The 15,416-nt window shown below is 33.7% G+C and overlaps 2 protein-coding genes across 2 annotated transcripts; both read right to left on the bottom strand.

Moving 5' to 3' along the window:
- Nucleotides 1–863: 863 nt before the first annotated feature.
- On the bottom strand, nucleotides 864–7,557 carry LOC114304469 (ATP-dependent caseinolytic (Clp) protease/crotonase family protein). Its single transcript, XM_082901362.1, has 14 exons — nucleotides 7,306–7,557; nucleotides 7,105–7,185; nucleotides 6,946–7,014; nucleotides 6,798–6,861; nucleotides 4,355–4,434; nucleotides 4,170–4,253; nucleotides 3,460–3,544; nucleotides 2,861–2,946; nucleotides 2,641–2,762; nucleotides 2,361–2,421; nucleotides 1,774–1,872; nucleotides 1,581–1,682; nucleotides 1,253–1,294; nucleotides 864–1,149 (listed from the first exon to the last, which is right to left on the bottom strand). Exons 1-14 carry the CDS (start codon nucleotides 7,429–7,431, stop codon nucleotides 1,030–1,032), a joined length of 1,221 nt encoding a protein of 406 aa, XP_082757488.1. The 5' UTR covers nucleotides 7,432–7,557; the 3' UTR covers nucleotides 864–1,029.
- A 747-nt stretch (nucleotides 7,558–8,304) lies between these two features.
- LOC114304468 (uncharacterized) lies at nucleotides 8,305–15,020 on the bottom strand. The gene is made up of 7 exons (XM_028249623.2): nucleotides 14,750–15,020; nucleotides 13,287–13,491; nucleotides 12,714–12,915; nucleotides 11,679–11,872; nucleotides 10,755–10,908; nucleotides 10,062–10,226; nucleotides 8,305–8,940 (listed from the first exon to the last, which is right to left on the bottom strand). Exons 1-7 carry the CDS (start codon nucleotides 14,967–14,969, stop codon nucleotides 8,482–8,484), a joined length of 1,599 nt encoding a protein of 532 aa, XP_028105424.2. The 5' UTR covers nucleotides 14,970–15,020; the 3' UTR covers nucleotides 8,305–8,481.
- Nucleotides 15,021–15,416: the final 396 nt, after the last annotated feature.

Genomic DNA, 15,416 nt, shown 5'->3' with positions numbered 1-15,416 from the left:
TGGTTTGATTTGTTTGTTTAATGATAAAATGGTGTGATTAAAGAGAAAATGTGAGATCACAATTTAAAAAGAGATGTTATGTGCAGTTGTAATGGTTTGATTCTCTCTGTCCTTCTCTCTCTGTCTCTCTCCTCTATTTAAAACTCATTAACAATTGCAGAGATAGTTAAAAATAATACTTGAATAGTGATAACATAGCCAATCAGCCGGCCAAAAAACCATTCGGCCAACCAAGTTTTTTAATATTTATTTGATTGGAGAATTGGCAATTCATGGTCATAGACACCAAGCACTTAGCTTTTTAGGAAAATGAGATTCACTGATATATATATATATATATATATATGCAGTTCATAGGCATGGTTGTGGACACCAATACCAGTAGTGACCCACAATCACAGTCACAAATCAAAATCAAAATCCAAATCAGACAAAATCAAACAAAATCAAACACAAATCAGTTCAAAATCAAACCTAAATCTGTTGAATGAGAGTGTTTGAATGCTTTTTTGTTTCGAAGAATAGAGATAGAGAGGAAACAAATAGAGAGGAGAGAAAAAATTTCACTTTTCGAGCCACTCGAGCCTCAAGAATTTGAGCTACGGTGCATTTCTGTTATGCTAATAAGGTTACACTCCCCATATTTATACATAATATCTAATATGTGATATATACAATGATTATTGTAATGATATCCATAAATCTCATTCATATTCATATTCATATTTAATCATTAATAGTTATGTGTGCTAAACAAAAAAAATAGTATAAAACTATGATAAAACATAAAATTAATTATTTTTTAAACTCTTTTTTTTTTTTTTTGATATATATATTTTTTTGAACAATTTTAATAGTGTCAATTTATGACAACCTCCCAAAAATTTTATATAATACTACATAATTCTAAAAAAATAATTCAAAGTTGAGTGGTTTCAATTGAACCCACTATTCTATGCAAAGCTCCGCCCATGCCTATGACAATTCCAAAATTTAACAGTTCCCCTTGTGGAAAATATGGTGGGAACTCTAAACAGACGGTTCTCTCAATGCTGTGGGCAAGTCCAATTCAGGCTCAGATTCATCGAGGGGAGCGAAATAGTAGTCAACAATGTCCTTAGTCACTTCTCCTAAACTTGAAGGCTCCCACTGCAAATTTATAATTATAAACCGGTCAGCGACTTATTTTGAAAGAAATTGAACATTAAATTCGAAGTAGATGGTGCAATGAAGATAAAGATTACGAGGGTACCTTTGGAGCAAAATCCTTATCAACCAGTCGTGCACGAACGCCCTGTACAAGTTGATGGAAACAGACATGAATCTACTGCCTTGTTCGGGAAGAACTAAATAAGCAGTTTTTGGGCAAAAAAAAGTAAAAACAAGTTTGTTTGTTTGTGATGCCTTCTCCATATAAAAAGAAAAAAAGGTTATTTTTAGCAATTATCAAGCACATCACTTTTTTTAATTTTTAAATTCTAGAAAAGCAAAATAACTACTAAAAAAAGTAATTGGAAAACCACACCTAAGAAGGAAGTGTCCAAAGTGTAATCTAAATGAGACATCACAAAAACCCATACCTCACAGAAGTCATTAGAGACCTGTTTGGTGATCCAATTCAAGGACAAACGATACTCACGAACAAGACAACGGTCCAGAGATTGAAACCTACCTTCTCGTATCTAATTGCAGAAGAGAAACTGTAAGTAAAATATTAGGTAAAAAGAAGCAATCCAAGCAGAATCCATCGTAATGCAAGGATTAGGAACTCACAGATTGTAAAGTGACTTTTAAACTCAACGGGGATGCCTCTTTCAGTTTCTTAAGGGCTGTTGTACTCCATTCATCATAAGACTCTGCCGCCTCATTTTCCTACACAAATGAATCACAAATTACTGTCATCTTCCCAAAAATAATTCTAACAAAAAAAAAAAAAATTAAATGACTCTTAAAAATAACATCCATTACGTAGCCCTTTGCGTGTGTGCAGATGTGGATGTCTGTATGTAAGAAAAAGAGACTGCATCTCTTGTCCGAATATATCTAATCCTATTTTACACAGACTTTTCTAAATGTGTAAAAACAATACCCATATCGGACAGTTGACACATGGAGTATAAGATGTGTCTGACAAACATATCTGACACCTTATAAATACTATTTTATCCTATAAAATAAAATATGAATATTTGTCATATCTCGTGTCCTTGAACATAGGAATTACATGAATCTGACACTTGGACATATATAGTTGCACCTAACACCTGTACCCAAGTCCATGTAATATAGCATGGATTACAAGTCTTATATTTTCAATCAAACTAAAACGAAAAAAGAAAGTAATATAATATCAAGCTTACCAGCGCATCAATAATTTCTTCAACAGTATCTTGGCTGAAACATTTATCAACTGCTTCAATCCTGAGCCAAAAAAGGGGAGGGGAAAACGATAGAAACAAACTAAGCTGGGAGTATGGACCAAGATAAAAGATAAGCAAATAGAAACAAACGGAATTTTTTTTTGAAAGTTTGGGTTTCCCCAATATTTGTGAATTTTAAGAGACAAATTCAAAAGCAATATAGAGATAAAAATAGAAACAAAAGATGGAAGAACCAAGAAAATATAAGATCGAACATTACTTATGGAGAATACTCCTCTTATTGGGGTAGACAAGGTCACCATATTGTGCAAGAGAATCTTCAATGACAGAAGGATCATCTGTGATCAATTTACCGAGGCGTTCTTCAACCGAAGCAAGTCTCTGTTACGAAGAGTGAATTACTAAAAGCTACTTACACATTGAAATAAAGCATGAATACACTCACTGAAGAAAAAAGGAACTAAGAACAAAGAACAAACTGCATTCAGTGAATAATGTGTAGCAAGGCCACAGGCAATCATTTCCACTCCATTAAGTTTTTCCCCTGTTAGAGCCAAGTATTCCCCTGTAAAGGGAAAAAAATGAAAGGATTTTAAATTTTGCAAATAATTTTCTGCATTTATATAAGAAAGAATTTAACTCAACTTGGCAATCTATAATAAAAATTACCTACATATATATACAAGAGATATATACACATGTATAAAAAGATATTATAATATCAAGGAAAAGAAATCTGTATAATAAAAAGCTGGAAATAGTTCTCAGAATCATGATTTAAGAGTATTTTTATAAATAGCAAAAGTAACAGTTTTTCAAGCCTAATCCTTAAAAATGTTCATATATAGGATTCACATACAAATCATAACACTAAGGTATTGCTAGAAATAAGAGGGTGCATCTTTCCAACACAAGACAATTTCACAAGACATAGCTGCAACCAAATATTGGGTATAATAACCAATTTAAACCTAAGTGACAAGGAAGCATTCTATTATTTTATATTATGAGGTGAAGCATGTAAGAAAGAATCACAAAGGTGCAACGTGTCAAAGAACTTGTCTGTTCATGATGTTACCTAAATAACCAGGTAGACGGGAGAGATAGTAGGAGGCCCCTGCATCAGGATGGAAACCCATTTGGGCTTCTGGAGTAGCAAAGACCTGCAATTCAATTAGACAATGTTAAGAATAACAAAACCATTAACAAGTGTGGTGGAAATGTGGACATTGAGATGCACGTGTAAAAATGTAAAAAATAAACATTAGACAATGAAAGTGGCAATAATTTGAGAAGAAAGAAAGAACACTATCCAAAGCAAAGAACTTTACTAGTAAAGAATAGTGAAGATAATAGTCCAAATTGAGGAATATGTTACAGGTGAGAGAAACACCAAAACTAAAGTGGAGTTACGAAAGACATGGCAGCATGTTGCCTACACAAAGCAAAATCAGGAAATAGGATTCATTTGAACAATCCAAAATGTTACAATAAGGCACTGTTGAGTTGAGTCGAGTTTATTGTAATGACTAAATCCTCAACAAAATTCTATTATTCCATATAATTATAAGACACAATTTTTTAATTAAACTATTGCTAGCCATGATAAGTGCATAGCAAGGTTATCTGATAGAATGCAAGTTATAATGCATAATGACAAAATTATTTTCATTTGAATTTTTTGATATTCAATGCTTATGTCATTAAAATTTCAACTTCAGCTAAAGATCACATCAGCAATATTTAATAAAATCAATTGCATCTAGTAGTTTATGTTAATGGACATACAGTTTTATCAGTCACCACACGGAACATTCCAGGAAGAGAAATACCCGCCCCACCTCCCATTGTGATACCATCCAAGATAGCCACCTGTAGAAATGACAAAAAACTTAGAAATAAATTAGAAAATAGTCCATATTAATCCATAACAAAGACCTCAAATGAAGAAACTTATACAATATTAATCTCACATGGGGCTTCAGATATGTTCCTAAAAGGTACACGAACTTATACAATGTCTGGAAAAAAAATTTACATTCTTCAACCTTCCCTGCACATAATTAGAAGTTGGGAGCACTATCAGAGCCAACACCATCGAATGCTTGATTTTACAGATAATAACAATTCTATTATAAACCATAATAATTATATGTTATGGAGAACCCACATGCTTGCCCTCATTGAAAGCCAAGATATGCAAGCTGTGCTATCATTGTGTGATTAAAAAGGCTGTCCCTGTAGGACGAAGGGAAGTTGAAAATCCAACTTTTATAGCATGGACATGGTCTGGTGGTTTCCATCATAACTGGATCACCGAAACCTCATCAGATGAGGTTACTTAGCTGGTAGTCGGACTTGCCACTTCTCGTGAAGATTGGAGAGGCTAAAAAGATGTGTATGGACAAAGCTGTGAAAGAGAGAATTCCAATTAATGCAGCAAACATCCCTTCTTCATAACGGTACAAACGTTACAAACGAATACATTAGGAAGTTCAAGGCCATGCCCATAATATGACAATTTTGTAACCACAATGCTCAAACCTTCTATTCTTATCATGATATTATTCCTCTTCTCTAGAGACATAAAGCTTGTACTAAACTTCATGGTCCAAGTCTACCTCAAACAGTTTTATGGATCAAAAAGGCCTAATTGTGGTCAAAATCACAGAAAGAATAACACACAAAATGGATTTGATTCTAAATGAAAAGGCTTTATTCAAAATGGAAATATTAGTAGGCACAGAACTAGTAGTGACAGTACTGACAGATATAGAACTAGGGGCACGTGGCTTTCAGTCTACTGGAGGAAATCATCTAAAAGCCCTAGCAAACCAAGGAGGTAACTCGAGCCAATCTAATAATTGTCAATCATGGTAGAAAAGATGCCTTAGTATGTCAGATTTTTCATAAGAGTAATCATACAGCATTAAAGGTGTCTTAGCCACTTCAACCATTCTAACCAAGTTGAAGAAATTCCTTAAGCCTTTGGTGCCATGATAATTGATGACAACAAAAATCAGCTTGGGTGTTCAAAACATGAAAACAAGAATCAGCTTGGATCCCTTAAATCTTTAATTTTATATTAAAATCTACCTTTTGTAAGTTTTTTTAATAAACAAACCACTAGAAGGGGGCAAACCTATACAGAGCACCTAAAAGTGTGAACCCTGTACAGTCAAAATTCTTTACAAGGCATCAGAAAGAGCAAAACCCTATACACCGAAAACCCTGGATCCTATCAGTTACACATGATAAGCCAATGCATTTCTCCTTTGAACTAAACAAAGACAAAACAAAATGAACAATCCTCTCCCAACCAAACAAGAGCGAAGATCCTTTCAAAACAATGGATGGGTAATTCAACAATCTCAAAAGCCCTTCAATTTTGTTCCCTCCATACTGTCCACAAAACACCCAATGCTGCAGCCTTACCCTCCTTCCTCTCTTCTTTCTTCAATTCAAACCTAGGAAACATAGATACGGATACGACACAATACGGATACGGTGATACGACAAAACTTTAAAAAATTGGATACCGGTACGGGTAGGACACGTTTGTGAAAAATATATTTTTTAAAATTATTAATAGTGAATTACACATAAGCTAAAGAACGTTGAAAAATCACAATGTAATTTTATAATGCAAAATATTAACCTTTAAGAATTTTGTATTAATTTAAACTAGTAGCTTGTTTACTTCTTAAATTTTTAATAGGTCTTGCAAATAACTCATTTCAATATCAAGTTTAATATATTTATATTACAATAATAGAACAATCCACAACTTGTCTTTATACTTTTTCCTTTGACACTAGTGAAAAATATTGTATTCAAAGTTTACTTGCTTATTTATTTATTAATTGATAATTAATTTTACCATTATTATATTCTCTTGTCAATTCTTACTTTCTATATAGTTATAGGAGACATGCATGAAATAATCAGGATACATCAATTTGATAAATTCTACTATTTAACTCACTATACTCTTCTTATCGAAAAACTTAACAAAGTATTAGAAAAATATTCTTATATTTATACTTGTAATTATATTATATTATATTACTATGTAAGAAATGTTACAATTTTAATTTCATAAAACAAGTAAACATGACTTGGAGTATCCGATACTCCAAAATTAATGAAAAAATAATTAAGAAGTATTCGATACTTTTAATAAGTATCCGATATCTATCCGTGAGTATCGAAGGAGTATCTGTATTCGATACGGATATAATACGGATAAGTCACCATATTTGAAGTATCCGTGCTTCAAAGATTCAAACAATCTACCATGAAATCTATAACTAAAAGAGTACCTAAATTAATCATTCTCAGCTTGATACCTTAAAACCAAAAGTCTTCAATGCTGAATCCAGAACAAAGAATGAAAAAAATGAAAAGGGTACCCACCTTCATTAAGCAACTGATAAAGGGTAACAACATCTGCGCCGGAACAGAAAGCCCTCCCATTACCCTTCAAAATTAAAGATTGTAGATTAGAATCCAAACACAATTATACTTGAATTAGATCAAAAGAGTTAGACAAACAAGGTTTTACCTTCATTATCACAGAACCAATATCTGGGTTTTCTTCCCATGACTCATATAGTCTTTTTAACCGACCCGCCTACATTCATACATTTTCATACAAGGGTATGAAGCATAAACTAATAAAATTTATCAGAAGAAACCCCCCCAAAAGAGAAAAAAAACAAACCATAGAAGTAGTGAGAGAATTGAGTGAAGATGGTCTATTGAGAATAGCAGCTCTTGAATTAGCTCTTCCTTCAACTAAAACCTAAAAGTACAGATACAAGAAATGAAATTTTATCCAAAGACTATATGGGTTTCCTCCAAGATCAAATTTTTATGAGTGAGAGAGAGCGAGAGAGAGAGAGAGATTTTATGAGGAACTGGCCTGGTTTTGAATATCATCGTATTGGGCATAGCTGGGTTGAGCGGAAAAGCCATGTCTGTGATGGCAGAGAAAGCTATGTCTCTGCAACGAACGCCTCACTGGTAATAGGACTTTTAACTTCTGCATCGTCAATCTCTCTCTCTCTCTCTCTCTCTCTCTCTCTCTCTCTCCCTCACTCTCTCTCTCTAAAACCCACTGTGTTGCGGCTCTTGCATTTGTTTGCAGTGGGAAATTTCTTGATTTACAAGTCACCCCCTGAGTTTCTCAAAATAGCACTTTTTAGAATTTAAAAATTTTCACGTATAGATTTTGTACTTTTTTATTTATTTATTTTTTATAACAAATCCACTCTGTAATACAGTAATCACTCATAAATTATGTGTAAATTGCCAGTATTTTTGCACCTTGTGAGAGTCCAACATTAAACATTTGAAAATTATTATATAATAATATTAGAGCTTTGATTTTTCAACACTGAACTATTGATTTTATTTATTTTGGCCAATACATCAATTTATATTTAACCTTTCAAAAATCGTTCGTAATTACCATAGCAAACATTAAAACAAAAAGAAATTGCGACTGTAATTAGTTGACAATGGAGACCAATGATGTTTTTAAATAAAAAAGATGGGGTAATAATGCTATTTTAGAAAAATCTAAGAAGTGTGGGTGTCATGTATCCTTGTGTGTACTGTAAAACAAATGAAGTACTCAAGTTCAAACAATTGCATTCGATTGCTAAAAATTTGCTTGACATTTCACTCATTTTGCAGATAAATCAAGCTTGAACACCATCTAAAGCTTGTTAATATTCAAACACTCTCAATAATCATATATGCACTATAGAACTATAAAACAAAAACGACCCTACTCTAACTCAGTAAAAGAAAACTTGAAAACATCTTTTAAAATTGTTAAATTTCAAAACAATCAACTGATCGGCTCAACTAAAATCATTTATTGTCCCATACATATAAATAGTGAGACCAGATAGAGTGTTATGAATTGTTGAAATTGCTTCATTTTCCTCTTGATAAATTACAGAGTGAAAGTTGTTTTTCTGTGACGAGCTCAGATATGGTTGACTTCTGTGGTAAAAAAAAACAGCCACAGAGCACATAAAATCAGAATAAAAAACTTAAATCCTTCCCAGAGAAGAAATTCAAATCCTCATCAGCTTGAATAAGCATGGCCTTCCTCTAACGGCTCAACTGGAACAGTGTAGGGAGAATTCCAATCAGCATCAAAAATTTCTTGAAGTTGCAAAACAATGCCGGGATGAAAAGTCCCAAAGCTGACACCAGATGTCGTATAGAAGTAATCCCATATAAGATTGCTAGTCCCGATATGGGCTCGCACATTACTTACTACATATTTTCCATGGTTGACCCTGGAATAACCCGGGTATGCATTTCCTGTTCTTGTCCCATTCTGAATGGCAGGTCCAGTCAAGTTAAATCCAGGCACGACATAGTACCTGATCTCAATTTGGCCGGAACATTTGTTGTACTTTGAAGAAGAGCATAGGGCATTGGAGTAGAGAAGAGACTTCAAGTACTGATCTGTGCCGTTGATGTAGTGTGTCCAGTATGCTACTAGGATCTTGACCTTTGCATGCTTGGAGAAGAGAACCTAGTATTCAAAAACATGAATATAAAACAATCTTCTAGGTTTCAAATGGATGCATAAAAGGTGAAGATAGAGGCACAAAGAGAGTCCAGAGTCATTTTTCTCGCCTGGGACAAATTGATAAAATCATTTAAGTTGTGTTCTGTGAATTATTTGAAATGAGTCAAATTAGGTTATCAAAGAGGTTGATGTAAGCATATTCTTTGCATGTGTAAGAACATTTCGAGACTTCGCGAAATGCCTATTTCTGAATTTCACATCTGATGGCACCATTTGACTATTGCTGAAGGCTTGCTGTTCGCATTCTGATGGCACAGGGTAGAGTCATGGAAACCACCTCTCCAAAAATAGAGGTAAGACTCTGTACATCATGCCCTCTCCAGGCCTCGCTTTAGTGGGAGCCTCGTGCATTGGGTCACCTTTTTTTCTATTCATTCACTTTTATAGTTTTGTTTGATCTCAAAATAAAAGGCTATGACTTGGGATGACAAATGCCCAAGTGCCCCAACATTGTGGCCGGGGTTGAAGTCATGAGAATCCCCCTCTTCACCAAAAAAATGGGGTAAAGCTGCCAAATCTTTTAGACGCTAAAAGGGGAGATTTGTGTACGAGCTTGTGGCAGTTTTCTTCATCGACTACTATGTATACTAACTAATTTTTTGTATTTTATTTTTTATAGTTTGCACAGTAACATTATAAATCATGCTTCATTTAACAATAAACGTAGTCAACAAAAATGGGAAAATGACAAGAAAGTTCGGATTATATGATGTGTTTGTGCATAACTACTTATGAATGCGAGTAGCACACATTCCATAAAGAAAGCACACTGGTTATGGGAAAGAACTTGGCAATCATTATTCAGAATATTGATATGAGTTACAAAAGGATCCAGAATTATGTTCACTTAATTGCACCAAATAATTTCAAGGTAAATAACACTCCAAACAAACTTTATAAACAATAGACAATGAGCTCATAAGAAATGAAAAAGACATGTCAAGATCTATAATAATAATAATAATAAATCCAAGTAGAATAAACATATCAGCTACATGCATAATGTGCAAGGTGTGAGCAAGAGACAGAATAAACAATTTGAGGACAAACTTTTTTCAACTCACCTCTGATATTGCTGAGGAAAGGGATGACCAATAAACTGTTTGTGTCAAGTATTGGGATTGGCCAAGCCAATCCATAGTGTTTATTCTAACAGTTTCTCCAACTCCTGCAGATTTAATTGTGTCAACCCATGCCTGTTCATCTGCCTGGTACTTGCCGAATAACAGCTGCAGTTCAGAAACTACATCAAAAACAATGAAGTATATAGACCACATTACACAAGCTGAGCATACAAGCCATCATTTATCAAAAATCAGAAGTACTATTATTGAAAGAAAAAAAATGATTTTTCCTTTGACAGAAAGAGGGTACTTCAAGCTCTAAACCCTAAAATTTTTATTGTTAAGTTTAGTTAGAACTTTGAAGATAGCTAAAAATTTGTTGACAACAAAATTATTCTGTTTTCTTCTGCCACAAAATTTGAAAATGACTTCAATTTTTTTCCCTGACATATTTAAGACAAGTTTACAGGGTATGCAAAGAATCATAATACAGATCGAAGGAAGCCACTGTAATTTCATATCAACAAATGATAATAATAAATCTATTCTAAAGATGAGTTAATGACAAAAAAATGAACTAGTCGTTTCTGAAAGTCCCTTTATTTGTTGCAAAAAAAAAAAAAAAAAACAAAAAAAAAACAAAATCAAAATTTATACACAAACCAAACAAAATACATGGCATTGAAAACTGACCTCTGGTGGAGCAAACGAGAGATAGTTGGATTGAGGCTGCAAAGTTGAATAGTTGAGTCCGGGAGTTTGAATTGGCATTTGAAACATATAAGGGTCTGACAGTACTGGATAGCCCGCTACATGGGGAACCTCCACAAAATAAGGGAGAGGTGATCTGCCATGGCATAACTCGATACCGTTAACAATGTAGACAAAGCTGCAAGTTCATTCTTTATTTGCTCCCAAGAAGACAAAAGAAAGAAAAGGTTTCAGAGATCTTAAAAACCATATGAATGCTAAGGTTGTAGTACGCGTGATAATGTTTGTGAGATATTCCTGATAACTGATATGCAAGACTGTTTTGAGATATAATTTCCATTATAATTGAAGCATTTCAACAGTTAATCCAATTGATAACTTACAAACTAACAGTAACTTCAGTAAGTTAACAGACACCATTAACTTGATTCCCAAAAAACAATAGTTTGTTGTAGAGAGATCCAACACAAAAAAACATGCCGAATTGCCGGGTATAAAAAAAAGATTTAACACCATTTCAGGCAATATAAAAGATTCCTAACAATCATGTAAGTTGTTCACAAACAGACTACCATAAGTTGCATGAATTAGATGTAAAAAATAGTAAATACTTTTTAGCTAATATCATCTCTTGGAAAGGAAAATCTTATTCATACGAAGTTTCCAACAAAATTCATATCAATTTGTTATGTTACTACAGTTGGCACGTCAGCTGTTAAATGGAGAAGTTCTGCTATTTTAATAGTTACAAGTCATATTCTGCACCCCAAAACAAAAACACAAAAAACTCGCCAATCCAACAAGTTAACTCAAAGATTTTCTCTATCCAAACATGACAAAATAATTCAATCAGCGTGAGCACTATTTGCATAATGATACAAATTGAGCATGTTCCATGTGCCATACCTGCATCTTTCTTTGGAAGGGATAAAATGAGACCAACACGGAACTTTTCTGGTGACCTGCCACTGCTGATCCCATATTGTTTTTGTGTAAGCTGAAACATTTAGAGATGCAAGTTTCCACAAGTTGTCATAGTAGACCTCAACCTTATTAGCTACTGTTGGACAACCAACAAGATATATTCCAACTTCCTTAACCTATAAACATTGGACAATCAGGAACCTTTAATCAATTAACAAACAAGTATCTATATTTTCCATGTTAAAGCCTTCCGAACAAAAAGAATGCATAACTGCATACAGGAGTAGATGTCTGACAATTCTTTTGGAAATTGGAATTATAAAGGCAAGGGAAAATATTATTCAGTTAAATGTGGTTCTTTTCTTTATGCTGGATTGCATCTGAATAGGGACTGACAGTAGGAACAGATCCTGCTTCCAGCCCCAATCCATGGCGCCTAGTTGGAATATCTTTATTCCTGCTAAGTTTCAGGCATTCCTATGCAGGATGGAGACAGCTGAGCATTTGTCTTCACACTGCCATACATAGCCACAGGTATGTGGTTTGTTTGGTTCATCTGTCTCTTAAAGTGCCAGACTATTCTATTGCTGCACAAAAAAAGAAAAAAAAATGTACACCCTGTTTAGTCCCCCATTGTATAGAGGTTTGAGAGGGGTGGGTTGGGTACAGATCTAACCTTTGGCTTTATTTCCACAGAGTGGCTGTCTTAGGTTCGAACCCCCATCCTCAAGGTTAATAATCTAAATTCTAACCGCTGAACCAGTTGCCCACAGTTACTCCCATTTATCTCTACTCTACTCTACTCTGTCTATGAAGGCTATGAAGGAATTCGTTCATAGAATGCTTTTTGATTGCACTACTTTTTGAAAACACTGCAGGTGGGGGTAGACTATTGTCGTATGCTTGTGAAATACAATTGGAGGAACCACCTCTAACATGTTGATGCAGGTGTTGGATTCAGAAGAAAAACATGATTGTGCCTTCTCTTGTAGGATTAAACTGCATGTGTCATGTTACCTGAGTGAGAGATTTCCAGTCATTATTCGCAGATCCTATATAAACATCTCGATGATCTGATATCCAGACTTTTGCATGGACTATGCCTGATCCCCACCATTCACTAAGCAGTAATGTGACATTCTTTACATTTGGCCTCCCCGAAGCAAGGTTTGATGGTTCTTCAGTATAATCAGGATATACACCAGAGTGCTGTAAAAACCTGAAATAAATTCATTTTTTCAAGAAATGGAAAACGGTTAGCTTAGGCTTGCAAGGCAGGAAATATTATTACTCTTTTATGGCCAAATTCAGAAGCAATGAACAAACTTGGCTACAATTGATTTTATAAAAAAGGATAACATGCAAACAAATAAGTTATTTACACAACCTGTTAAACTTCAACTGTGATGTCATCCCCAATTTTTTGGGAATAATTTTGCAGGGAACTCCCAATTTTAAGGTTTCATGCATATTGGTATCAAAATAACACCAGTAATTTCAATAATAGAAAGGGGCTAACACCTTTATATTGTTAATAGAAGATAGTGTTATAACAATGTAAAACATACATTCAAGCTACCATACGTGTACCTGATACTAACATTGCGATCGGCAGCATTTTCTATTGCTTTATAGACACCAAAGCCTTCATTAGCACCAAACCTTAGCATATCAGTTTTCGAGTATCCATAATCCCCGGAACGAGGATCATCAGAACCTGCTACTAACTGCCAATATTGTGCTAATATGTCCAGCCTCTTGGAAGAATTTCCAGCCAACCAACGAAAAACATCCGCTAATAATCATCACGAGAAAATAAGTCCCCAATTTTTTATTTTTGGCATTAGTTAGGCTGTGTTTGGTTATAGTTTCACACCTTTTCCCTTCCCCCACCCCCCCCCCCAAAATCCCCCAACCAAACACAGCCTTAGTAGAATTGGAAGAAAGTAATATGATAATCCATTTGGTTGCCCACAAAAAAATAAAAATAAAAATACAAATACATAAAAGGGTTATAACGAAGAGAAATGAAATTTGGGATTCTTGTTTTTATGTTGTTTCGACTTTTAGAAACTCACTCAACAAAAACAATTAAATTTATTATGTCAGTTGAGTAGGGAATCTTCCATTATCAGGTCTCCCTTAATAGAATGAATGAAAAGAATGACTATAAGATCAATTCATCTGGCTTTCAGTTTAGCTATAAAAAAAATTAAAATTAAAATTAAAAAAATTAAAATAAAAAAAAAAAGAGAAGAAGGGAGAAAAAAAAAAGATTAATAGCGAAAATACAAAAACAAACAAAAAAACCTATGTAGCAGTTTCAACAATATACTGCCAAACATGCCTATGCATCATTTCCAATTATTTGAGTATTGAAGAACTTTAAAGTTTTTGAGAGTATAGCAATTAGCAAATGTCTCCTAAATCTAGAATCATCTGTTTGGTATTGTCTTTGAAAATTATTTTGTATTCTTAAAAACAAAGAAAATGAAAGCAACATAGTACATGTTTGACCAACTGCTTTCAAATACTCTGTCTGATATTCTTAATAATAACCCATTTCAGAAAACCATACTGTATGATAACTTCCAAACATTTAGGTTCATAAAAGATTAATCATGATTTTAAAATTACTGCAATCAGAATATGAAAACCAAGAAGAAAATGAAAAAATAAATAAATAAATACATGTTTGACCAAACTGTTTTTAACGTAAAGGGTTCAGTTTGAAGTCCTCTACATTTTCTCAGTAACCAATCAAAGCCAAAACTAAAATGTCTAGCACAAACCATGCCTTAACAACTGGAATGCAAGGGGAAAAGCGCGCGCACACAAAAAAAAAAAAAAAAAAAGGGTAAATTATATGTTTGGCTGCTAAAAAACTGTAGAAGAAACGAAAAGGAAAAAGCAAATTTTTGAATCATGAATGTTATTTGTCAACCTATTTTGAATCCCATTAAATAAAAAATCAAAAAAAAAAATTTCTTTCCCAATCTTTTTAATTTCCCAGTGCTTCCAACAAACCAAACAGTAAAAAAATAGATAAATACCAGTGGAAAGAACGCCGGGGACTCGAGTGAGGTGAGGCATGTCGGTGGGGATTGATTGGACGAGCCATGCTTTGCACTCTGAATTTGAATCTGGGGAGGAGTGAGAGAGAGGTATTAGAGAGAGAGTATTGATTATGAGGAGAAGAGAGAGAGTGACTCTAATTAGTTTCATCTTTTCAAATTTTGCACTCTCACTCTTCTTCTGTATGAATACAAACATATATATATCTATTGGGCAGCTTGTCTCCAGACTCCGGTCGATATTGTTGAATTCGTGGAATTCATGAACAGTGTTATTTTGATAATTTAAATTATTTAATATATTATTTTTGTAAAAAATTATATTGATTGTATATTAATAATTATTTGATCAGATTAAATTTTTGTCAATAATTTATTTTAAAAATTATATTTACCGTTTACAAAAATATGATCCGATCAAGTAGTTATCGATATCTAATCAACGTGATTTTTTACGGGGATTTGGTGATAGCCCCCTCACTATCTAATTTGTCTTTCAAAAGGACAAGAATTATATAAGTACTTTCAAAACCCCCTGATATTTTAAAACTTGTTTCTTTTACTATATTACCCTCATATCTATCAGCTCTTCTATTAAGCCATCTTCACTATGTATTTCAGAGTAAAATTTTACTTTGATACAGAG

Source organism: Camellia sinensis, chromosome 13, assembly GCF_055761805.1.
Source record: "Camellia sinensis isolate YWXY chromosome 13, ASM5576180v1, whole genome shotgun sequence".
Taxonomy (NCBI): Eukaryota; Viridiplantae; Streptophyta; class Magnoliopsida; order Ericales; family Theaceae; genus Camellia; species Camellia sinensis.
Note: the sequence above shows the minus strand (reverse complement) of the source record. Positions and strands in the feature narration are given on the sequence as shown.

What these genes read in the sequence shown, in the direction of transcription:
- LOC114304469 (XM_082901362.1), bottom strand. Translation starts at nt 7,431, where the DNA reads ATGCAGAAGTTAAAAGTCCTATTACCAGTGAGGCGTTCGTTGCAGAGA. An exon ending in GAACATATCTGAAGCCCCAT is followed by an intron (nt 4,254 to 4,354) that starts GTGAGATTAATA and finishes TCATTTCTACAG; the next exon opens with GTGGCTATCTTGGATGGTAT. An exon ending in ATAAGGATTTTGCTCCAAAG is followed by an intron (nt 1,150 to 1,252) that starts GTACCCTCGTAA and finishes ATAAATTTGCAG; the next exon opens with TGGGAGCCTTCAAGTTTAGG.
- LOC114304468 (XM_028249623.2), bottom strand. Translation starts at nt 14,969, where the DNA reads ATGTTTGTATTCATACAGAAGAAGAGTGAGAGTGCAAAATTTGAAAAG. An exon ending in GATCGCAATGTTAGTATCAG is followed by an intron (nt 12,916 to 13,286) that starts GTACACGTATGG and finishes AATTTATTTCAG; the next exon opens with GTTTTTACAGCACTCTGGTG. An exon ending in ACTGGAAATCTCTCACTCAG is followed by an intron (nt 11,873 to 12,713) that starts GTAACATGACAC and finishes CAATGTTTATAG; the next exon opens with GTTAAGGAAGTTGGAATATA.